Source organism: Onychomys torridus, chromosome 5 (assembly GCF_903995425.1).
Source record: "Onychomys torridus chromosome 5, mOncTor1.1, whole genome shotgun sequence".
Classification (NCBI taxonomy): domain Eukaryota; kingdom Metazoa; phylum Chordata; class Mammalia; order Rodentia; family Cricetidae; genus Onychomys; species Onychomys torridus.
This window is the reverse complement of record NC_050447.1, coordinates 84,311,760-84,338,075: the sequence shown is the minus strand read 5'-3', so window position 1 is coordinate 84,338,075 and position 26,316 is coordinate 84,311,760. Positions and strand designations below refer to the sequence as shown.

Here is a 26,316-nt window from a genome sequence, read left to right as displayed (position 1 = left end):
AACCAAACCAAAGCAGGGAGGGATTATTTGGGCTCCTGTTTTCAGTCTGGTCAGTTGGGTCTGTTATTTCTGGCTGTTTTGGGGGGAGACTATCATAGTAGAAAGACTTAGAGCAAGAAAGCTGCTCACCTCAAGATAGCTGCTAGGGAAGAGAGAAGGAGGATGTGAGACAGAGTGAGGATCAAGGGACAAGATACACCCTTCAAATGCAGACTGCCTGTTCCCTGTTTGCCCAAGCCAGTCCTACCCTTTAATAGCTCATTCAGCCTTAATCCGGGGATGGATATCTTTAATCTGCATGGTTAGCATCCTCTCAGTGGCACCAAGAGCCTTTCACACATAAAAGCCTTTTAGGCTGTTTTGTGTGTGAATGTAACTATTTTTATTTCCTGTCAGAGCTTTTTCCATGATTGCATTAATATCAAATAACTTACCATTATTAATTTTACTTCCCTACTTACAATGTACTAAAGACAATTTATTTTAAAAATTAAATATTTGAATATTAGTATATTCAAGATATCCTAGTATTTTTAGTCAAGTAAAATCAGTCTTTTTAGATTCTCACTTGCTGCATATTTGTATTGAAAGAAGAAAATCCTTGTGTTTCTGACTGTAGCCTTTTTCATCAGAAGAAAACTACTACAGCAGTTGTTACAGCCAGTCAGATAGTCAGTGTGGTTCTTCTCCAAGGGGTTGGTCAGAAGAGTTGGATGAACGTGGGCATACCTTATATACCAGTGACTATACTAAGGAAAAGGTACTTTTCTTTTTCTTCTTTTTCTTATCTAGTATACCTTGGGAGAATCCTCTCATGAGATAATTGTATGCTGAGTTTTAATAGCAATAAAATAAACTAAGTTGGTAAGGAGGTACATGTTTATAATCCAGCTCTTGGGAGGCAGAGATGGTGGTGAGGGGTTGAGTTTGAGGTTAGTTTGGATTGATCAGCAAAACTCTTTCTTCAGAAAATCTCATGGGAAGTATTCCTTATGGTAATTTTACAATAGAGTACTTAGTAATATTACTGATTCATGGTTTTGTTTGTTTGTGTGGCTGGGGATGGGATACCGGACTTCACACATAATATGCACTCTACCACTGAGCTACACTATGATCCCTGTTTGTATGTTTATTTTATTTTATTTTATTTTATTTTATTTTATTATTTTTTTATTTTTTTGAGACAGGGGTTCTCTGTGTAGTTTTGGTGCCTGTCCCGGATCTTGCTTGTAGACCAGGCTGGCCTCAAACTCACAGAGATCCACCTGCCTCTGCCTCCCGAGTGCTGGGATTAAAGGCATGTGCCACCACTGGCCAGCTTGCTTCCCAGTTTAAATGGGCTCCAGCAATGGTGACTTTGTGGTACTGATAACTCAATAGGATGGATCTTTGAGGGCAGGCCTGCTGTAATTTGCTTAGGCTTCTTCAATAAAACTGTTTGTATTTCTCTTAGGGAAAGTTGAGGTTTTTTGTTTTGTTTTTCCCCAATGATTTTTCTCAACCTGCTGTTATTACACACTCTCACACTGGTTATATTCCTTTTTCCATTAGGACCTAATCTGTAAAACAAAAACCATGAATCTAGTATTTTGTGATTAATTAGTTTATGAATGAATAACAAATTTTATTTTTCACTTGTGAAGTCATTTTAAATGGTAGCTAAGTGGTTTGCTAGTTAAGGGTAGGGGGTTAGGTAAATAGCTTTCTTCCTTGCTTCCCTGATTTAGCTCCAGAATACATAGAAGCTAGTGTTTTAGTCTTCTATAATAAGAAAGATTATGTAGTCATGTCAGCAGTAGTCTTTTTCCCTTCATGTCCTGTATTAGATTGTGTGCAGTCCTCTTGTTGTTATTACTTAAAATGCATTGAGTACAATGCACTGGCTAAGGGAAATAATAAGGATTTGTGTAAAATAAGGCTTAAGTTGTAAAACTGTATATCTAAATATTGAAAGTAATTTTTAATGTTTCAAACCTGTTTTCAAGATGGATTGTACTCTATGCTAACAGATGTGTGTCTTCATGAATCTTTATGTCATATGTTTCTTACTATGTTGTTAAGTGATAGTTGAATTACTACCTAACATTTGAGGAAGGAGAAATTGATAATATAGCGAGTATTATACTCACTGAACTTAAGTGCAGTTTGTTAATGTGATAAGCTTGTTGAGTTCATTTATTTACTTATTAGTTTGTTACAAATAGGATGAAATTCCTGAGAATGATATCTAATAACTCTTATAGTAGCCATTTAAAGTAGCCTTTATTTAAAATAAATAAAAACCTGTTGTGTTTTTATAGTGGCTCAAGCATGTTGATGATCAAGGTAGACAGTATTACTACAGTGCAGACGGATCTCGGTCAGAATGGGAATTGCCAAAGGTAAGAAGCTTAATGTTGACCTTATGTGCATAATGAATGTCTGAAGACAGTTGCACTAGACTCCATTTACTTTTTACTCTGTAGCTCGGGCTTGTCGGAAGCTCCCTAGGTAGACTAGAGTAGCTTTAGACTTACTTTGCAGATTTATTCTTCACTTTGTTTCATTCATTAAAAAGCAGCTAGATTGGTTTTTTAGTTCATTTGCAACCCTGTGATTCCCTAACATTGTCAGAGATGCACACTTATCACTTCCTGGTTATTCTCACTCAGGAAATCTTTTGATTTAGCTTGAAACTGGTCTCCTATCCCTAGAAATAAGAGTTCTACTTAGTGCCAGTAGTGCTAGCTTGTGCCTAGTTATCTGAGGTTCTTATGTGGAATTGGCCTTGTATTTAGTTCTTTTTAGGAGAAAGGACAGTGATGTTATTCAAGATCATCATCAGTGAAGGTGTCTGTAGGTGAATCAAGTCACTGACCCCCCCCCCCCGCCTCTCCCTCCCTCCCTCTCCCTTACCCCCCTTTCACCCCCTACCCCCACATTTGCCACTGCCAGGTATTAATGAACATAGGATGTTGTGCAATGTGTCACATTTTGCTGCAGTATTATAAATTGGTATTAATTATGTCCATAGTAACACAAAGGCAAGACTGTACAGTATATTATGTGTGTAATGTGTTAACATAAGTAAAAACATTCAAGATCAATTTTTAAAAAAAGATTTAAGTATGTATGAAACAATCTGCTTATTTACATGGGCATTACGTTATCAGTATTGCCTGTGGAGGCCAGAAGAGGGTGCTGGATCTCTATAATTACAGGCCATGGCAAGCTCCTCCATATGCGTACTGGGAACTGAACCTGGGGCATCTACAAGCAACCTTAACCCCTGAGCCATCTCTCCAGCTCCTTGAGATAGATTTTTTTAAAGCAGCATGAAAAGTTAAAAAAAAAAATGAATTTAAAGAATGATAATTATATTATATAAAATACTGAAACTTAAAAATATATTGATACTAAGATTTTTATCAAAATATGAGATACATGTGGATGATGAACATTGTGTTCATCATATAGTATAGCTAAGGAGGGAAAGAAAGACCTGGTATCTGGAAGTTGTATTCAGAAGGCATCAAATGTGTGTTTCTCTTACTGTGTTTCCTTAGAAAAATCATTAGAAACAAGTATCTTATGTTAAAATGGTAAAACTCAGTGTTAGGTTCTTTTTTGTTGTTGTTGTTTTAATTTTATATGCCTTGGTGTTTTATATGTGTGTCTGTGTGAGGGAGTCAAATCCCCAGAATCTGGGGTTACGGATGGGAGAGCAGCCTGTTATAATTGTGGTTCTCCTTGGTATGTGTGCTTTACCGTCAGCAGGCCTCTCATTGTGCTGTCTGCTCCTGTGGCTGCTCCACTCCTAGTAAGCTGTGAGCACATTTGAAACTGTGACCATGACCCATACTAGCTGTACATTATTTTTGTTGCCACATAGAAAGACTTGCCTAAATTGTAGTCATTACAAGCTCAAAAGCTAGGCAAGGGCCTATGAAATTTCATATACAAGTTTACACACAACCACACAGTGATTGCTAGTGATGATTGTGTTTCAGAGAAGCCCTGTGTAACAGTTGGGTCTCTTTACATTTGAAATGTCTGGCACAGGAATTTGGTGGTCTTTCAGCAGCATCATTGTTTAGTCTAGAAATGATAATCTGAAAACTGCTGTTTGTCAGAAAAGGCTGACTTGAAAACAAACACCCATATGTGTTGACATCTTTGCCCAATTTCAGTGTGAAGAAAGAGTAACAGCTTTGTTAGATGGCTTGTATGCATTCAGTTTGAAGAGTCAAAAAATAACATATTGTGCAGAGAAAACATACTCCAAATATAATTGTTGAAATCATAATTAAAGGCTAAGGTTTGATGGACTATTTGTAGGGCTGAGGGGAGTGATACAAGGTTTCCTTGAGTTTCATGAAAAGATTGCACCTATGTAGAAGTTGACTGCTATTGTTCTTTTATTACAACTTAAAGCATTTAAGTTGCCTACATAAGATAACACAACGCTCAAAGCTTTATAATTCTCCATCTTTCTGTGTGCTCTACGTAACTTTCCAGATTCCTCCATGGTTTACTACTGCACTGAGAACACATTAACTTCACACGAAGTTTTCTTTTGGCAGCGATTGTCTGTCCTGTTCTTTCTACACAATAAGTATGTTCAGATCTCTGTTGAGTTCGAGGCTAGCCTGGTCTACAGAGTGAGATCAGATACAGAGCCAAGACATGCACCAAAACTATATAGAGAAACCCTGTCTCAAAAAACCAAAACCAACCAAACAAATAAATAAAATAAATGATAAAAATTAAAAAAAACCTCCTGTAAACCTTATGATAATTATGGTAGTATTTAGGAAGAACCAGGTGTTTCTACTTCATTTGCTCTTAGAGCAACTCTGTGAGGTGACAGGTCTGCTCTGTCTTTTTTTTTTACACCTGAAGAACAGTTTATAGGGAGCAAATATTTTACAAAAGATAACAGCAGCTGGGTATATCCAGCTGTAGAATCTAGAATCTCAGTCATGTCACAAGGCTGCTCAGTAAGGAAACTGAGACCAGACAATTCTTAGTGGTGTTCACTTGAACATTGCCTAGTGATCATGTGTCATTAGGAGCCACTGTAGATTCACATTTGTATCTTTTACTTATGGAGTGTGTTCTGTTTTCTTTAGTACAATGCTTCATCCCAGCAACAAAGAGAAATAATTAAAAGTAGGAGCTTGGACAGGCGGTTGCAAGAACCAATAGTGTTAACAAAGTGGAGACATAGCACCATAGTGTTGGACACCAATGACAAGGTAAGAGCTTGGAGAAAATGTGTTGAGAAGTTCGGCAAGTGTTTTGGGAATTACATTGTTCACAGGGAGTTCTAGCCACTGTACTAATGTTTATGTAGTATTTTACTGTTGTTAAATGCAATTCTTGGCAAAATATTGACTTCCTTTGAACACAAGTTAATGTTTTATTTTTCACACATATATGTATAAAATGTACTTTGATTATATTGCCCCCTTTCTAGCCTTTCTTGTACTATTCCCACGGAATCCCTTCTCAACAAATCTCCCTACTTTCATTTGTTTGCTTTTACAGCCTGCTACATTTAATTAGAGTTTCCTGAGTGAGCTTGGGTGATACTTACTTGGGCAAGGGCAATTTATCAGTGGTTACACCCCTGAGGACTGATACTTCCTCATCCCGAGCCATTAGCTGCCCATATTCCCTCAGGGAGGGGTGAGACTTCATGGATTGATGCCTAATCTTGTCAAGGCTTTATGCAGGTACTCCCTATTGCTTTGAGTTTATGGATGCAACAGCCACTAGAAATCCAGAAGTTTCATATCAGTTCTCCCCATCCTCTGGCTCTGAGTTCTTTCTGTGTTCTCTTCCCTGATGTTCCCTGAGCCTTGGAGGAGTGGTACAGTTATTCTGTTTAGGACAGAGCACTCAATAGTCATTAAATTCCTGCATGCAAGTTAGTGTTTTTGTCAACATGCCCTGTGAAAATATTTTCTTCTTAACTAAATGGCGTGCATTTGTATTTAGCATCAGCTTATTATGGAGTAGTTTTTGGCTTATAGTATTCTCAGATTTTGTATAATAGACCAACTTTTTTGAGACCTACTGAAGTCTGATGTATGTACTTGACACATTTGAGCTAGTGTACATATGTGTGTGTGTGTGTGTGTGTACACACACACACACACACACACACACACACACACACTATACTATGTATGTGCTCCTACATTACTCTATACACTCACTCTTACAGTATTTTAAAGCCACTTTTGCTATCTTTGATTCCAGGAAGGTTCATCCAGTAAAGATTTCATTTTCTCTGTCCCTGGAAAGGCTAGGATCCTACCTGCTTGATTTTCTCACACAGTATTGCTTTTATCAATCTGAGAAGTGATGTTCTTTGTTTCTAAGAGGGGATGAATGTTGATGCAGGTTTCAGAAAAGATGTTTTTTAAACTTCTTCAGTTACACTGTTAGAACATAGTTTCCTTTCAGGGCATGGTGGACGTTTATTGTGCATTTGTAGAATATCAGCCATACCCCTGTTAGAAGATGATGGAAATGATAACATTTTAAACTGAAATATATTACCTTGAAAAGAGCTCAGACACTGGGGACTCTTTGCTTTCTCTTGTAAAGCTGCCGCCACTTTTCTCTTGTAACATAATTGACAGGTCTTCCACGGTTTTGTTCCTTTTTTTTCTTTTGAAGCAGGATCTTTCTCTGTAGCATAGACTGGGAACTTGGTGACTCTCAGTAACTTTTCTATTACTGTGAAGAGACACCATGATGAAGGCAACTTTATAAAAGAAAGCATTTAATTTAGGGGCTCACAATTAAGAGAGCTATATTCTATGATCATCATGCTGGGGAGCCTGGCAGTAAGCAGGCAGACATGGTGCTGGAACAGTAGCTGAGAACTTACAACTGATCCACAAGCACAAGGCAGAGAGAGAGAGAGAGAGAGTGGGTAGAAGGGACAGAGGTGGGGGGAAGTGGGTGGGAGGAAGGGAGGGACCAACAGACCTACCGACAGTAACACACCTTCTCCAGTGAGGCCACATCTCCTAATCTTTCCGAAACACTTCAGCCTACTGGGGATCAAGCTTTCAAATATGTGATCGTGCCCACAAGGGCAGGTTTCATTCAAGGCACCACGGTGACCCTTCTGCCTTTGCCTCTAGAGTGCTAAGATTGTAGGTGTACATCACTATGCCTGGTTAAAATGAACTTTGTTGGTACTTTTCCCCCATGTTTGGCTACTTTTAGTCTTAAATCCTTTTATAAACAACGTGATTTCATTCAGTTCAAAAGAAGAGGTTGTGTTAGTGCAATTGAGTGTAAATTAGTCTTTGTATGTAAAGCAAGGTAGATTTTTAAAGTGGTGTACACACTTTCCATATTTATAATGTGGACTTACAGAATAATAATGAAAGTAGACCAATTTCTGGTTTTTGTTTTCAAGAATATTTTATAACTAAATGCAGAAGTCTGGAAGACACACTAAATGAATCACATTTTAGAATCAGTGTTATTGATGTATTTGGAAATTCACTAGTATTGAGATTGGCCTAGGCAAGTAAGATTTCCTAAGAGTTGTTTAATGGAAAATACAATCAACTCCAGGAATTGGATTATATTTCTAGGGCTGTAGAAAACTCGTTAACAAGAGCCATTGTTGAACTACCTCCACTACCTCTTCCAGTGAGAATAAAAATGGATAGTTTGGTAAGATATACTTAGAGTTCCTATTGTCAAATATTTCGTCATTCAGGGGTGTGTGTGCACACATGCACACACACACATTTCTGTGAGTTTCAGCTTTAATCTGATCCTTGAAGTCACCTTTACCAAGTATTACTTCATGTCCTTCTTCATAATTGCCCTCAGGCAGCAGCAATGTGACTGTCCTGAGAACAGACGTTTATTATTTTTAGTAGAAATCTCTCCCTTCCAGTTTGCCCTTTGAAATAGATTCACAGCTAATTGCTTCATTAAGTAAATATTTCCATTTCTTTTTATCACCCTAAATATGCCTTCTTAAAATAGGGCAGTCTTTGAGGTTATGAAAGAGGACTGCACTAGAACAAGTGTGTGCATACTGGGCATATATAACTTATATTGAATAGCCCACTATTGTGTGGCAAGTTCTGTTACAACAACATGGATCCTTGTTCAGCTGGCAGAAAACCTTGAAAGAAGTAGTTGTGGGTATGATTATGCTTAGTACATCCAAATGGATTTCCTTGATTCTGCTTATGTATGGTTCTTACTAAAACATTTCATGGATGTGAAAGATGTATGTATACATATATACTTACAAAGGTACGTAAGTGTACACTTGCTTCTTTACTGTAGTTATAATTATATATTATTACTCTTATTTGTGAATTTTATGTATGTAGGACCTATATTGCTTTTCTTCAATTGCTTTATAGTTGTGGTTCATTAAATCTTTACTTTTTCAGACTGTTTTAATATACATAGAAGTAATATGACTGAAGTCAGAAAAATGACTCAAATGAGGTTGAACTGAAGTTTGGATAAGCTTAGTTTGTTTTTCTAGAATTTGGGATAGGATTTGAATATTTTGCCCACCAGTGGTATTAGCTTTGGTTGTTTGGTTGTAAGATGGTCCTTTCTGAGGTTCCCTGTCAGTCTTGATTGCTGCACAGCTCTGTGTATATAAATTGCACCAGGCGCACCTGAAGATGCTTCTCTAGTGAATGAGTGTTGAGACAGAGTTTTGCATTGTTACTTACATTCCTAGGTTTGCTGTCAGAATCTTCCAGTTTCATAAGTGTAGACGTTGGGATGAACAAATGTGGAGATGAATGTTCAGAGGCATTGTTTGGTTGGATTGGAAATTAGTAAGAGATACTGGCATGACTTTTCTCATTCTCTTTGCCTCAAATTATTGAAAGCATCTAGGAGGAGAATGAAGAAAATTTAAGTCAAAGTAGGTGTTGATACAAAAACTACTTTTCTGTCTTATCCTTCATCAGAAATACTTATCTTTTAGTTTTGACCCTCTTGCTCATTTGCTCTTAGGATATTCTTGTAAACTTAAGCATGAAAACATTCCCCCTAGTGCATCACTAATCTTTAAATGCTAGATTTCTATGGTGTATGTTTTTATCTTTATATATAATTATTGGAAAGTAACTATAAACTCCTTGAAATATGGATAACAATTAAATTTATTTTCTGATTACTTTAGACTAAAAGTTCCATTGTGTCAGTTACACATATTTCTTGTGAATGTTTCTAGCACAGCCCTCAATAATCGTGTCTATCATACTAATAACATGTTATATGGTGACCAGTGCATAAGTAGTTTTAAATAGGGTTAATTAAAAGTGATACTATTTTAGTCAACATAGTTGCTATAAAACATGCCATAGTTTCAACTTTCAATAAAATCTGTGGTTTTCAGCTCAGTGCTATCCTACTTTTAGAACTGAGATAGAATAACAAGGAAACAGTTTCCTTTGTTTGCCTAGCTAAGCTCTCCCACTGCAAAACAGGCAAAAACAGACATGTTTAAAATAGAGTAACGTTTTTTCATTACTTATTTCTTGTAGGATTCTCCAACTACCACAAAACTCTGCTTACCTGAAAATGAATCTTCTCCTACCTCATCAAAGCATCAAGATCCAGTTAGTATATTAGAAACATACAAAATAAATAGCCTAGAGTTTTCAATCACTTTCAGTAAATTAATTTTTTAAAAATATAATGTTGAATTATTTCCTATGCCTCTATTAAATTTTATTGGCCTTTTAGAAAAATATAATTAAAGTAGTTATAAGAATCAAATTTTAATTTGTTTTAAGGCCCCTTTAGTGCAAAATACAGTATTATATGCCATATTTCTAAGTGACCAATTTATACTTGATTTTTAAAAATAAAAATTTCCAATCCTGGCAGTGGTGGCATAAGCCTTTAATCCCAGCACTTAGAAGACAGAGGCAGGTGGATCTCTGTGAGTTCAAGGTCAGCCTGGGCTACAGAATGAGTTCCAGGACAGCCAGGGCTATACAGAGAAATCTGTCTTGAAAAACAAACAAACAACAACAGAAAATTTCCAGAGAATATTACAATTAAACTTCACTTTCTTTCCCAGGCCAGCAGTTTAAAGGTAAGACATATGTCCTTCCTTCTGAGCAGCATGGCTGCCCTTATGCATCTGTGATATGGAAGGCCTTATCAGTGTGGCCAGGGAGCACTGGAGATAAGTGGCCTGACTGGAAACCTTCTAACAGTGTACCTGGTCTCCACCTGATGTTCACACTCTCTGGCTCTTCCTGGCTCTTCCTGTCACACTGATCTGCAGTTGGCTTGCACCGCTATCCCTTACTGGGTGACATTTAACATTTTTAAGGACAGGACAGCAAGACTACATGCTTGGGCTCCTGGCCGTGTCCCCTAGCTCATGCTTCCTGTGTCTTCTTCCCCCACACTTTGGTTAGTCTCTCAACCTTTCCTCCACCACTGAGACTCCCCCACACCTCTGCCTGGCACCCTGTGCTTATTCACCAGAATGAAGTTCAAACATCTTCCTCAGAGAATGTAGGCCAATCCCCTAGGCTAGGTGAGGTTTCTCTGTGATGTCCTTCCTAGCATGAGTTCTATTTATTTACTTTGTAAAGCGAAGAGCAGTAGGCACCCTCTGGACCAGCTTGTCTCTGACTGCCTTCCCCACCAAGGAGCGCTATTGGCAGAACTGGGAATGCCCATTCCTACTGCGTAGCCTCGTGCTCACTGCTCACTCAGCAGATGCTTGCTGAGTTATACATGCAGCTGTAACATTTTAAAAGACAAACTTTCATCACTACTGTTTGATGGAAATTATGTCAATTCTGTACAGGCTTGGATTTCCAGACATGCCTCACTTTTTCCCAATCATTCTGACCTCTGTTTTACCCTTTTCCACATATGTATGTGGAAATATATTCATGTCTTTCATATATTTTGTGGTTCCCATCACGTTGTATATACTTCCTTTTTATTTTTAATTAGCAGTAAGTAAGCTAAGAGATAAGGATATAAAAGCAGAACATTGTCTTTAAACCTGTTTTTAAATGTAGGTAATACACAGTTCACAGAAACTTCCTCATAGACTGTGTTTTAATAGAAACAAATTTCTAAGTAATTGTAGAAACACGAGTTTGTAAATCTGCATACAGTTTCAAAGAATTGTTTGCCAATTTTCTCCCTGTCCACTTGACATCCATTAACCTGTCCTGGATGCAGGGTGCCCTCTGATGGCCAACATAGGAACTGCCTTGCCAGTGTGCCTTCTGTTGGAATCCTCTGTTAACACAGAACAGCTGTGTTGACTGCCTGGACCACTGTGTTTCCACGTAAACAGCATACTGCTTTCCTTCCCTGTGCACCCTCCTGCTCTCTTGCCTCCCATCGAGGCTGTTGCCCCTTTGACCTCTCTCCTGGGTGTCTACTTTGAAGGCCTCTCCTCCTCTGCCTGCCCTGCTTCTAAGTCCTACCTGTCTGTCTCTTCCTAGGAACTACAAACCTGTTTCCCTTTCTCCCTCTATGTGAGTTTAAAATCTTGGTGTAAATGTTTAGTGGAATGAAGGTACAGTTTAGGAGGTTTTCTGGAAATGTGACATTGAAACAGATTATGCTGTCTACCTAGGTGTTTAAATGTGGCACTTTCCCTGGCATCCTCCATTCCCCCTGTGTGTCACCCTGCCTCCTCACGTCCTGTGTCTTTCTGGAATGTAGCCTCTTTCTCACTACTCTTGGGTGAGCTCAGACCCTTGGCATTTCTTAGAGTGTCAGGAGATGGGTGTGGCTTTCTCAGCCACACAGCAGACTCTTAGTGCCTTTCTTCTTGCTACATAATTGGAGGCCCTGGGGTGTGTTCTTGCTTTTAATTTTTACCTCCTGTCTCCATCTTGTTGACTGCACTTGTTAGTTCAAGGGGCGGCTCCTCTAGGAAGCTGCTCTGATTCTGTTCTTTGTCTTCCAGGGTGAATTCAGTTCTTTTGTCCGGGTTGAGATAGATGTCCATTTCTCATAGCCCTCACCATATTGTGTAATGATTGGTTTGGGGTACTTTCTATACAGTTGGATGTAGCAAGTTTTGTCCTTTTATTGTCATATGAGAGTGCTTAATACTTCAAGTGTCGGTACTTCTGTCTTACTCCCTGTGGAAATTCCCTGAAAACTCTGACCTTTTGAACAGCGCCTAAACAGATGCAGCTTTTTGTTGGTCTGTTTTGTTTCTAGTCAGTTTTAACCATCCATTGACTCTGGTAAGAATCCCTGATTTTGTTCTTTCTCATTCCTGCACATACACTGTCTGTCTCTACTGCTGTTCATTTTCCCTCTTTATTCTCACAACCGTATCTGTCCTGCTGCTGCTTTTGTGCTATGCCAGCTGTGGCTTAAAAAAAATCCCAGACCTCTTCTGTCAATTCACGTGAAGTGGCCCGTTCAGAAGGGTTACTGTTGTCGCTGTCATTCTTTGGAAAATTTCTCCCTGTATCCGATGGAAGAACAATAAATTCAGAAGGCTCCGATTTAATATCTTACACATACTTAAAATTGCATTTATGTAATATCTTGTACATACTTAAAATTGTGCCATTGACATTTTGGTTGAAAGGCAAGAGGATTCTTATAAAATTTGCATTTCTGAGATCAAACAGAGTTATGCATTGTAAAATGATTGAGGAAAAATTATGACTACATTATTTCCAAGTTTTCAATATGCCAAAAATAGGAGTTAACAAATTTTCAGCTAAAGATGCAAAGTTTCAAACATCTTGTAAACATTGCAAATATGTTCAATATTATGTTTATTTGCCATACAAAAAAGATTCATATTTTGAATTTGCTGAGGAATCAGTCAAATAGAAATAAATTTTGGGGCTGGCGAGATGGCTCAGTGGTTAGGCTTGCTTGCTGCTCTTGCAGAGGACCTGAGTTTGGTTCCCAGCACTCATATCAGGCAATTCACACGCCTGTGATTCCAGCACCAAGGGATCTGACACCCACTGCTGGCCTCTGCAGGCCTCTGCATCTGTGTGCACATACCCACAGACAGACACATGGGCATAATTGGAAATAAATGAAATTAAAAAAAAAAAGAAATTCTGAATTTATTTTCTCTGTATATATGTTTCAGTTGAGTTATATAATTGCTTGTTGTCTCATGTACATATTTGGAGTGTTTATAATTATAATAGCCACCAACTCATTTTGGTTAATCCCATTTATATAGGAAACTAATAGGGTGAGAAAGTATTACTTCATTTTTATCTGTAAGACTTTTAAGATAACAACAACTTGTGATGGTTAATGATAAAGCCTGTGTCACTTTTTCTGGCAAATAAATCTAGTTTTCGGGGCCCAGATCACATGGTAATATGTTTAATGAAGCACATACTGATTGATGCTTCTTTATAGCACATTAAAGTCTATGTAGCATACTAGGTGCTTCTGAGTAATTTATCAGTCCCTTCATTTGTTCTGCCTAGTCATTATTATGTTATCACAAGATTGGTACATTATTTTTCACATGTTAATGTAGCAGGAATCTTAAAAGTTCTTATTAATAAAATCAAACCTGAGGCCAGTTATTGGGGTGAATGCTGGAAGATCAGAGAAGCAGAACAAGCCACAGCTACCTCACTTCTCCAGTTCCTCAGCTGATCGATCCTGTTTCCTCAGACTGGAAGCCTCTGAGTCCTCATCCAGAATGAATCTCAGCTGAACTGTGCTGCTCAAAGCCTGAATGCTTAACCAGCCAAAAGCTTCTAGTTTCTGGTCTTCACGCCTTATTTATCTTTCTGTTTCTGCCATCACTCCCTGGGATTAAAGGCTCACTTGTTTGGATTAAAGTCGTGAGTCACCATGCCTGGCTGTTTCCAATATGACCTTGAACTCACAGAGATCCAGAGGGATTTCTGTCTCTGGAATGCTAGGATTAAAGGTGTGAGTGCCACCATTTTCTGGCCTCTGTATCTAGTAGTTGTCTGTTCTCTGACCCCAGATAAATTTATTAGGGTACACAATATTTTGGGGAACACAAACCACCACATGTTAATTTTGTTAATTTTTGTACTGTTTATCATCATAACATCATATTCTTTGAATAGGAAGATGTAAACCCTTTTTCTGGTGGTTATTTGTGAAACTCTTCATTGCTAGAAGCTGATGGCTGCTGTGACTCAGGAGGAAAAGGTGTTTTGCCGGATGTGGTTGGGCATGTCTATGAGATTCCCTACTACCTGTGAATGGTAGAGGAAGGAAGGGCAGGCTTGGGTTTATAGCAAATTACAGGCCGGCTTGGGCTGCAAGAGCCCTTTCTCAAAAAAAAGGGGGGGGGGGAGGGCCCTTAATTATAAATTTCTGACAGTACATTAGAAAAATGTGAAATGATTAAAGCACTTTAATAATAATAGGTGTGTTACATACTAACTGATCTTTTAAGTTTTTAGACTGAAAGACCATTCGGATTCCATTGATTATTATAATTTGAGTATTATTGTCTGTGTGAATGCCTCAAAAAAGTATCACTTTGTTCCATAGGGTCAGGAGAAATATGGATTGTTAAATGTAACAAAAATTACTGAAAATGGCAAAAAGGTTCGGTAAGTGTAAAATCTTTAATATTCTTGATGTTTATCTGATTCAAGTAAATGAACATTTTAGTAGGACTGATAAAACGGTTTAGAACAATTTTCAATCATGTATTTTCTAGCTTTTTTTCCATAAAATATTTTCTTTGTTAACATCTTTAAAAAGTAATATTCAGAAACAAGAGGACCCTGAAGAAACATTTGCTTTCTTTCGATATTTTTTTCTTTCAACAGGCAGTTAGTGGTGGTATATAATAAAAAACAAAGATACAGCTGGGCGGTGGTGGCACACGCCTTTAATCCCAGCACTCTGGTGGAAGAGGCAGGAGGATCTCTGTGAGTTCGAGGCCAGCCTGGTCTATAGAGTGAATTCCAGGACAGGCTCCAAAGCTACACAGAAACCCTGTCTCAAAAAACCAAACAACCAAAGACACACTGAGCACTGTAGGAAAAGCCTTTACCAGCTGTGTTCCCATCTCAGGTCCCCTGAGCAGTAGTGCTTTCTTCTAGAGAGAATTTACATGTGGATGTTTGTATGCACTTAGATGACATTATTGAACATGCTCTGTTTTACATTTGTCTTGGAGATGTTCTGCTTCATTGCATCAGAGCTGGTACAGCATGTGCTGCTGCAGTATAGTTAATCACTAGCGAGTTAATCATTATTTATCTGCAAGAATGTAACTAGGCCTGCTGTTGGCAGACATTAAGGGTGCTTACAGCTTTTGCTGTTACACACAATATAACATGAGTGTTTTGCATAGATAATTTTGAAAGTATATAAATGGTTCAGTGGGTAGAAGTGCTTGCTTTGCAAGTATGGAGGCCCAAGTTCAAATACCCACTACCCATATACAAAAGCCAGATGGGACCATGTGGTGGTGGTGGCCCCGCATGCCTTTAATCCCTGTACTCCGGAGGCAAAGGCAGGCCAGGCCTATAGAGTGAGTTCCAGACAGCCAGGCCTACACAGAGAAACCCTGTCTTGGAAAAACAAAACAAAAAAGCCAGGTGGGGCTGCATGTACCTGGCTCCCCCAGCATTACAGGGGTTGGAAATAGGCAGATCCCAAGGTCTCGCTGGTCAGCCAGCCAGTGTGGCCAACATGAGTTCCTGTTCAGTGAGGCATTCTGTCTCAAGACTGTGAGGCAGAGTGATGGAAGAAGTCACTCAGCGTCAGGCTCTGGCTTCTGCATGTGCATACATAGTTGTGTGCACCTGCACACTTGTATGCAAGTAACACACACACACACACACACACACACACACACACACACACAGCGTTCCCTCCCTTCCTCCCTCCCTCCCTCCCTCCCTCCCTCCCTTTCTCCATTCCTTCTTCCTCTCTTCTTCCATCCCTCTCTCTTTTTTTCCTGTCCTACAACTGGCTTTGTAGACCAGACTGGCCTTGAACTCAGAGATCCACTGCCTTTGCCTCCCAAGTGCTGGGATTAAAGGTGTGTGCTGCTACCGTTGGGCACATATAACATTTTTTTAAAGAAAGGAAAATAATTCTCCCTTTACAGCTAAAGTTGGAAAGGGAGAAAAATATCTTTCACAGTGGAGAAGGAAGGCCAGTAGATGCCATGCAAAGAAGTAGAAGCTCAAGTATGGATCAGGTTCACAAATCAATGAAAGCCCCTCAAAACAGCATAAAAGAGTTCCACACAAAATGAAATCGGAAGTAAATTTTAATGAACAGTGCTAGAATCTGTACTATATCCAACATGCACCTAGACTATTTGGATCTACTAAAACAGTGAGTTCTCAGATTGAAAGACAGGACTGTGTTTAAAAACAGCCTCAAGTGATTTAGAACTGTGAGCAGGGATGTTAAAGTGTGAAAAATAAAGTAGGCATAGGAACCTAGTAAAGGGGAAGAGCATTTGAAGCATTACAAACATGGATACTGTAAAATGGCAAAGCAAGGGGTGAGAGAGATGGCTCAGTAGGTGTGAGTGCTTCTTACAGAACCATGAAGACCTGAGTTTGAATCCCAGCACCCTGTAATAAGCCAAGCATGGTCTCACCGCATACTTGTAACCCCTGTGCAGTAGGGGCAGAGACAGGAGGATCACTAGGATTTGCTGGCTGCCAGCCTAGCCCCAAATAAGAGACCTTGCCCCAGAGGAATAAAGTGGAGTGTGATAGATCATATGATAGAGTGGTGATGCTCTCTTCTAGTCTGTGGGTGTGCACAGGTGCATGCACTTACACACATGCACATATGCTATACTTACATATGCACATGCATACATGTATGCATAAATTAACAGCTTTGTGAATCAGTTCATGGTTTATGAGTAATAGCCATTGAGAGGCTAGGGATGTAGCTCAGTTGCTGTAGTGTGTATTCCATATACACAAAGCTCTGGGTTTAACCCCCAGCACACAGGTGGAGAGAGGATCAGAAACAAGTTCAAGGTTGTCCTTGGCTACATGTTGAGTTTAAGTCCAGCCCTGGGACACATTACACTTTATTATATTTAATTACACCTTATTGAGGGAAAAAGTTATGTATAACTACAGGAAATAAATGGAAAAGTAAAAAACTTCATCTGTGAAATTCAAGTATGTATACAAAGTAATAAAGTAGATCTCATTGATAGGTATTGAGTTCTACATTCTGAAAAGTAAGCCAGCGTGCGTCCTTGCAGAGTCCCCACAGAACTGGCTGTGTATAACTGGAAGGAGAAGGAAGCCATACTAAATCTGTAGCACTTGGAGTTAACATTCTTTCTGCCTCCCCCAGCAACTGAATTCTCTTATAATTTTATCTTATTTGCAAATACTGATCTATGTTTGCTATTTGAAAAGAAATTTTCTAGGCTTGAAATAGATACAAAAGTAAATTCTGAAGTAATGTAAGACTCCCTTCAATGGGAGAAACATGTAAGCAAAAAATTTTTATTGGAAAATTTAAGATAACAAAGCAGGGAAGTTGAGTTAATTCTGACCAGAGTATAACGTCAGTTACCTTTAAAGTTATTAGTAGGAACTTAGTTGTATTATACATGTTTATTGTGAACCTTACCTGTATATCTGGAGATATACACTTAAGAAAGAAGACCCATATACACAAAACACTTAATATTGGTTACCTTTGGAATATTGATTGGAAGAGAAATGGGAGCCTTTTTCTTTACACCAGTGGTTCTCAGCCTTCTAATGCTGTGACCCTTTAATACAATTCCTCATGTTGTGGTGACCCCCATACATAAAATTATTTTCATTACCACTTCATTAACAGTAATTTTGCTACTGTCAAGTATTGTAATAGAAATATCTGTGTTTTGCCATGGTCTTAGGCAACCTTTATGAGAGGGTCGTTCAACTACCAAAGGGGTTGCTACCCACAGGTTAAGAACCACTGCTTTACATATTTTGACAGTGTGCACATGGAGGTTGGAGAATTGTGGAATTTTCTTTTTATAATGTGTGGGTCCTCAGGTCACCGAGCTTAGCAGGTGTCTTTACCTGATAAGCCATCTCACTAGGCTGTCCTTTACATATTTTTTATATTCGGAGTTTTTACATATATGTGTTGCCTTTGTAATTTAGAAATTTTAAAAATTTTCATCTTAGTGAGTAGTCAGTAATTATGTACTTTTAATGTATTTGATATACTGCCTGTTGTTCCGAGGATGTTTCATCTGTGTGAAAACAGTTGGGTATTTGGGTTATAGGTATATTGATTATTTACATTTTTGACTAACCTCATTTGTTTTGGGGGATGCTATATGTCTGATTGAGGCACTAGAATGACTATAGATGCCATTAGAATCATATATCTAGTATAAATAGTTCAAGTACTAATCACTAAATTGTAGATAACAGTGAAGAGTACTAGGTAGGCTTTGGTTTCTAATGTTTGATTGACAGTGTTCCTTTTCATCTGTATAATTGCAGAAAGAACTGGTTATCTTCTTGGGCAGTGTTGCAGGGTTCATCTTTACTTTTTACCAAAACTCAAGGAAGTAGTACAAGCTGGGTAAGTATTTCTCCACTGTATACATGTTATACACTTAAATTATGTGAGTGTATAATATCTAAATGTCAAGAGTCTGAATTTCCGAAGTCTTTGAAGCGCATGTGCATATAAAAACAAAAGATGTTTTCCTGAAGATGTATTGTGTACTTGCAGGAGACTATTAGAAAAGTCTGGCTGGCTGTGTTAAATTCAGCAGTTGGCGCTATCATTTGAACCAGCACCTCGCAACTTGAGCATTGCAGAATATTGACTCCTTTTCAGGATGAGAAAGCTTTTTTGTTTATAATTATTATTTCAGATCCTTATTTGGAAAGTGGGTAGTCATATGCTGGGCCCACCTTTGTGAGTTTTTATTTTAGTGTTTTATTACTGTTGTTACTCAGTTACATACAGTGCTACCCAAGTTGTGACATCAATTGTTAAAGTTGAATGTTGGCGTGTGTCAGCTGTTCTAAATGCAAAGGTTATGTATGTCTTATCCCTCTACTCCTACAGCCATTTCTCTTGTTCTTTTTTTCCCATCATAGGTGAGAAATCGAGGTAATCAAACATTCAAGTAACTTTAAAACTTTACAAATACTAAGCACAAATCTGGGTTTAGAACATTGGGATTGACTCCAGAGTTCACACTCTGGGTATTTCTAGAACTCTTGGTAATTGCAATTAAAGTGTCAGTATCCAAGTAAAATAAAATTGAAAAATGAAATTATCCTAAATGTATGTGGAGTGTTTTATATCCAACGCTGACCAGCATTTTCTGACAAATACTGATTCTTTTTTTCAAATTAGGAATCAAAATAGGATCAGCTTTTCATTTTGTACATCTGTGATGCAGTCATTTAGAGCTGTGCTGAACCTGCTAAGCTACAAGTCCCCATGCTTGTTAATTCTCAGCCTCTCTAATAGTACGCTCTAGAAATCCAAATCAGTTCTGCAGGAATGTGAGCATTCTAGAATATTTCTTCTTTTTGTGCCTCACTAACCCTTGAATTTGTTCTGATCTGGTTAGCGGGTGTAGTGGAAATGACTTAAACACACATTCATATCAAAAGATGGAAATGTTGGTTTGACCCATCTTTCTTGCAGTAGGTTACATCTTCCTCCTTTTCCCACTGAAATAAAGTGTGTGGTGCTCTTTGTGTTAATGCATTTCTGAGGAATTGTATAATTGTTATTTTTTGTATTTGTGGCTCAACTTTTATTAGAAACTGACTGAAGAAAATGAATGAATGAAAGGAATGGAAAAGCAGTTAAGATTAATAAGTAATAACCTAGTGCCTGAAACAAGTTGCATAGCATTCATTTATTTGACAGTTAAGTGAGGCTTAACTATTGAAGGCTGTGGTAGATAAGATGCAAGTAGACAGACCAGTGTGGTGATGGAGGTCATTTAGACAGGTGTGTTTGTATGTGATTAAAGTTTTTCTTTTTTGAAAGAGAGCGCAAGCATATGGGTGCTATAATTTGAATGTGGCACCAAAGGACAACCTTGTAGGATTGGCTACCAGGCTTGTGCTGCAGTCCCACTGAGCCATCTCCTCAACCTGTATGTGATTCTTTACAAAAATATAAACAACTTTGGAAATGACAGATGTCAGGTGAACACAACAGCACACAGTCATTCCTTCATGGGATACTTGTATTTTGTTTGAAGTTTTTGCTACAGGACACTTTTACACAATTCAGAATTCTTTACTAACATGTGTTAATATGGACAAATGCAGGCGTGGGAGGGATACAATTCATATACTAATTCATATCAAATTCATATAAAAACAGAGTTAAGTGGTCCAGTAAATATAAGTAGTCATATTTAAATAAGAAGTATATGAGTCTGTATAATGTACTTTGCAAAAGCTTCATAAATAGCAAGGTTTGGCAGGATATGCAAGATACCTCTTGGGATTACTGGTCATGACTTGAAAGAATTGTAGTTTTGTTTCTCTGCTCAGTCAGCAAGTAGAGTGAACATGGGAAAATGTGTCCCTTTCTTCAGTGGAGTCGCTCCTACCTGAGATGAGAGTTTGAAACTGGAAAGGGCCCGAGAGACAGAGACAGGAATGGTGGAAACAGCTTCTCAGTGCCTCTTAGAAGGTGCAGTGCTGGAGCCGAGCTCTGTCCCAGCCATCTGCAGTTCCCCGTTGTTGTTTTTCATTGAGTTTGAGGTGTATGTAAAGGGGTTGCATTGTAAGAGTATAGGTCTTTGCAAGATCTAACCATTCTAAATCCCAAGAGATCACTGGAAGAAACAGCAGGCTCTCAAACTTACACTCATCCAGACTCATGCTCACCCACACTCTTTACATTTCTTCTTTTTAAACCATCATGCTCTTAATTTTTTTCAAAGAGTAGTTACAGTTGAATAAATGAAATACACGCATTCCACCTGCAATTGCGAAAGCTGCACACATATACACAAATAATAGACCCCACAAATACCAGTAGTTACTGAAGCATTCTTTTAAAAGTTACTTGGGAGGGAGACTATGTGAATGTAGGTGCACATGGAAGGCAGAGTTCTGGGCACCGAACTCTGGTTGTCAGACCTACACAGCAAGCACCTTTATTCACTGAGCCATGTCACTAGCCCATGAACCATTCTTTTGTACTTTAAAACTTCCCCAAAGTAGAACCGTTTTAGGACACACATTTCTGTTGTGAGGGACTGTCCTATGAACTGAGGTGTTAGCAGATGACTGGTACCTCCACCTCTCACTAGGACTTGACATGGTCAACTGTCTCACAGAAGACAAAGGTCACTTTTGTCCTGGTATTCTAGAGAAAGGGGAAGGTAAGCTGCATAAGACCACATGCAGGAGCTGACTTGGAAGGGGCCACAGGACATTGGCAAGTAGTCCTCAGGAGGAAGGCCAGGGGTTTCTGAGCAGAGAGGTTGGCAAGGTGGCAAAGAGCTACATGTGAGTCCTTTCTGTTAACTCCTACATGTTCTGTTGTGATGGACCTACTTATGATAAATTATGTAAATGATTCATCTTAAAAATAAACATGATTTCTGTAATTACAAAATCCTCTAAGAGTTTTAGGTCTTTGGCAAACATATTTGGGAGTTTAGCTTTGCTAGTATAGTGTCTGCTTATAGAATTATTGGATTCTTAGGCTGTCTGGTTCCATTGTGCTCTTTCTTGTGTGTGCCATTACCCCGTTGGGTGTTGTTAGGAAATCATTTCCTTTTCCTGCCCCATCAAGTCCCTCTGCCAATAGGGTTCAGTCTGGGAGTTCTTGCTTTCTTCTTGGAAAAGATTTGTTCGTCATCAGATGTGCAGTCTGATTCTGTCACTGTTTGTGTTCCTTACACTGGTTGGGGTTTTGTTATTTTGTTTTTGGTGCCCTAAATACATTGACAGGGAGGTGATTTCAGTAAAGTGGTACTATGTTTTGAAAAAGAATGAGGATAATATCTTGCCAAACATACAGATTCTATTTTTCTGTCATTTTTCATTTCACTGTTACGTTTAACTGGTTATTTATATGTGATCTTAGATCATCCTCATCGTCTACAAAACATACTAGCAACTAATTAAGTAACTGCTTTTGTTTTACAACTATATTCAAGCTCTGCAACATTTCGGATTTCCCAGTTCTGTCTAGAATGTCTGTTGTGGAGGCTTTATGGTGGGTTGTTTGAGTTACAGAGGTAGAAATGTTAAAAAGTTAACCTTACTTGTTTTAGTGGTTTCAGTAATAAATTCCATTTGGCCCTCCTTATTGTTTGGTTATAACAAGCACATTATGCAAGTCTGTATCTCTTACTGAGAAGCAGAAGAGACACGGAATAGTTGAAGTCCAGTCATCTCTCCGGTGCAGAGCTGCTAAGTAGAGGACTGCCGTCACAGCGGTCGGTCACCTACCCCAGTGGGTGGGCGTGATTCCAAAGGCAAGCGCAGACTGACATGACAACCTTGAACAAATGAAACTTCTTCTGTCAATTCAGGAAATAGCCATAAGCTTTATTACTTGTAGATTGTAGTCCTTAAGTTTTAAAGTAACAAACCATTGTGGTACCATAGGTATACTGGTTTTCTATTTTTATGGGACAGACTAAGTAGGAATCTTAAATTATCAGAGGTATGTCAACAGAATAAGTATGTATTTAGTGCACATTTTATTCCTGCTAACCCCTTTCTGACGTAGTTAACAAAACATAATAAATAGCTAAGTGCTTTTTCCTAACTACCCATGCTACCTGTTTTCCTGTTGTTGTTGTTGTTTTTTTTTTCACAGATCTTACCACATTGCTAGAGGCTTTTCAGCATCTGACTTAGAATTTCTAGCAAAATCTTGAGTAAATGATGTGGCTTATGGTTTTGTGTTTTTGTAAGTCATTAGTTATTGGCAACATAAGTAGTTGATAAGGAGGTGACTCTTGAAAGTACAAAACAGGATTAGGGGATGTTTCTTAGAAAATGTGCCTGGCATCATCTGCTTGTGACTTACATGTGTGAGAGTCTGGCGTTGCCTTTCAACATAATCTTTTATATAGCCACATAGGGTCTGGCATAGTTCCAAGAAATAGGACTGTGAAGCTGCAGTATACCTGTGTCCGCCTGTTTACAAATAACAGCATTACCCGAGTTCCTTCTCTAGGACTTACCGTGATCATAGATTGGGGCTGAGGGTCTATTTGTTTACAGGTTCATCAGATTTGGATATACTTAAACTTCTTTAAATCTGAAAAAAGAACGATTTAAGATCATCTGTTTAGTTAGTCTTCTTTTTTGATACATACACATAGGCATGTATATCACATAGTCTTTTCTCTTTTTTCTAAAATGAAGTTTGGGAGTAATCAGTCCAAACCAGAATTCACAGTGGACCTGAAGGGGGCAACAATTGAGATGGCATCCAAGGACAAATCCAGCAAGAAGAATGTATTTGAGGTAAAATATCGTTTCCTAAAGAACTCACATTCTTGGCTTTAGTATGTATATGTTTTGTTTTAGTGTTTTGCTGTGACAAATTTAGGCAAAGTGTATAAGTCATCTGTAACATGCTGTAAGGGCTGTGTGTGTGTGTGTGTGTGTGTGTGTGTGTGTGTGTGTGTGTTAGAGAGACAGAGAGAGACAGAGAGGGAGAGAAATCAGCTTCATTTGCATGTTAACAGGAAGTGAGGGTTTCAGGCCTTTGTTCAAGATTTTCTCTTTACTAGTAGTAACAAAAGGATGTGATTCCCTAATATCAGAAAATAACTTTAGGGAGGTATTTCTTGGAGAGCTGTGTGTGTGTGTGTGTGTGTCTGTCTGTCTGTCTGTCTGTGGGGCATCTCGTGCCTTCTTAGTGTTGCTGTGGCCCTAAAACTATTCTACAGAAACGAAGCCTCTCTTCCTTGTTGCTCAACCCTTCCACTGTATTCGTGGTCCTATGTCAGTTGTCACCGTTTGGCAGACCACTGCAAAGCTCACCAGCTTTGCAGAAGGGCCTCACGATTGCTACAGTCAGTCGAGGATGAGAGAATGGCTGTTGTGCTCTCACCTGGGACTGTTCCTGAGTCTCGGAGAGAGTGGATAGTTAGCCTGACCTCATTTATTAGCTATAGCTAATGGAAGGTTCCTTCTCCCTAAGACCTCTCTCTTTCAAGAAAGCTAACACAGGCTTCTCCACGTGCAGGGTTCCAGTAGGGTGAGGGATGACCAGCCTTCTCAAGGCCTAGACTTGGAAGTCGACCTACCTACAGTGTACTCTTCTAACACGGCTCAGAAGTCTAGCTCCTATTCAGGGCCCTGGGTACTAAGTTCACCTGGAATGGGAACAGTAAAGTCCCATTGCAGAAGGCTGGAGGAAATCCTGGATGTGTCTGTAAGCTGTCTTGTAGCTCCTGTCCTTTATAGCCTTTCATGCATTGGAGATCAGACACTTTGGCTTTGTCAGTGTTTTCCAAGGAGAACCTACCTGGTGATTACTCTTTCTTGTTGTGTGTTGGGTCATGTGTACTAACCCACACCAACCTCTGCTTCTCAAATGCAGTATATCTCCAAGACTTAAGACAGATGCTGCAATAATGATGCTACTTTAAAAAAACAAAACGTTAAATTTTAGTATACTTTGTCTTTAACGTCATTTGTAAATTGTCCTAGATTAGATTAACCTTTAGGTTATTAGCGTGGTTAGCTTTGTTTTGCTTTTAAGATTCTATTTTAACTTTGATTAGGAACTCCCTCCCCTGTCTGTAGCAGCATACTTTCAGTGTGTGGGAGGGAGAAGGCTGGGGCAAGAATGTAACCATCTTGTTAAATAAGAAACATAGAGCCAAAAACAGAGTTAATAGCCAAGAGGTCAGAGCAATAGCTGAGAGCGGAAAACCTTACCCTTCACTGCTGCTGCTGTCTTTCCTCTCTGCAAGAGGTCTACTTCCTGTGTCCTGTCTTTTTGTAAACCCAACCACATGACCTCCTCGACACTGCCTGTCTGTACAGACCTCCAGGTCTTCTATGGTTGGAATTGAGATTAAAGGCGTGTGTCTCTATGCTGGCTGTGCCCTTGAACATATAGAGATCTACCTAGCTTTGCCCCCCAAGTGCTGGGATTAAAGGCATGCACCACCACCACCCAGCTTCTGCTGTGGCTTGCTCTGACCCCAAGGCAACTTTGTTAACATACAAATAAAATCACGTTTCAGTACAAATAAAATATCACCATAAAGGGGTGCTGGCTTGACCTCCTGTTTAGAAACATGCATGAAAGGATGTAGCTGGAGACCTTCTCTCCAGCCCCCACCAAGCCCTGTTAGACAAACACACAGACGCTTATATTATTTAAACTGCTTGGCCATTAGCTCAGGCCTACCGTTGTCTAGCTCTTACTCTTATATTCAGCCCATTTCTGTTAATCTATACTTTGCCACTTGGCTCGTGGCTTACTGGTACCTTACATCTTCCTTGTCATGGCGGCGGCTGGCAGTGTCTCTCTCACCCAGCCTTCCACCTCCCAGAATTCTCTTCTCTCCTCTCTTGTCCTGCCTATACTTCCTGCCTGGCTACTGGCCAATCAGTATTTTATTTATACAAGGCGATATCCACATCAAAAGGATATCATTACTTCCTGAATCAGCTTTGCAGTTTCATAGGCTGGTTTCTGAATGAATAAAGGATCCATGACAAAATACATTTTGGAAATAATATATATTTATCCCTCTTTTAGACAGTTTCAGTGTTCTCTAGACTGTCAAGTTCCTGAGAACTCTTAAAGGAGAGCATCTTGTTAGACTTCTTTAATCCAGCACTTCCCAAGTTAATATTTCATCATATTTTAAGTTTAGTATTTGAGGAATAAGTTTACTAAATATTACTTGGGAAATTATGGGGGAAATGGTTCTCAGAGCATTGTTGGGGAGGAAATTGCCAAATGTTCTAGAAAAACAAACTCAGTTACTAGCCAGGAAATGTGAGGGATACTTTCACAGGTCACAGATTTTTTCAATGAAGTATAAAAATTGAGGCCAAAGAGATTTAAGTTGTTTTGGGTTTCATGTAAAATAATGGATATCTGTACTTCAGTTCATGATTGGACAGTTAGTAATAGTTCTGCTCAGAAGGGGTGTGAAGGCTGTTGAGACAGCTCAACAGGTAAAGGCACTTGGCTGCCAAGCCTGAGGACTTGAGTTCAGTCCCTGGGACTGGCATGGTGGAGGGAGGAACTGACTAGTTTTCCTCTCACCTCCATACACAGGCACGGTACACATGTGAACACACACAATAAATAAATGAATTCAATTAATAGATGTATAAAATTTGATGT

General features: G+C 39.0%; 1 protein-coding gene across 6 annotated transcripts in view; it reads left to right on the top strand.

The window, feature by feature from the left end:
* Positions 1–26,316, top strand: part of Arhgap12 (Rho GTPase activating protein 12) — a 111,525-nt gene that overhangs the window by 72,513 nt on the left and 12,696 nt on the right. For 2 of the 6 annotated variants that reach the window (XM_036187614.1, XM_036187615.1), the window contains 7 exons: positions 620–760; positions 2,304–2,384; positions 5,115–5,240; positions 9,546–9,620; positions 14,524–14,585; positions 18,483–18,564; positions 23,361–23,462. In XM_036187614.1, the coding sequence (XP_036043507.1) occupies positions 620–760; positions 2,304–2,384; positions 5,115–5,240; positions 9,546–9,620; positions 14,524–14,585; positions 18,483–18,564; positions 23,361–23,462 (669 nt within the window). The remainder of the gene's footprint in view (positions 1–619; positions 761–2,303; positions 2,385–5,114; positions 5,241–9,545; positions 9,621–14,523; positions 14,586–18,482; positions 18,565–23,360; positions 23,463–26,316) is intronic. The other 4 variants (XM_036187619.1, XM_036187617.1, XM_036187616.1 and 1 more) reach the window with 3 other exon arrangements.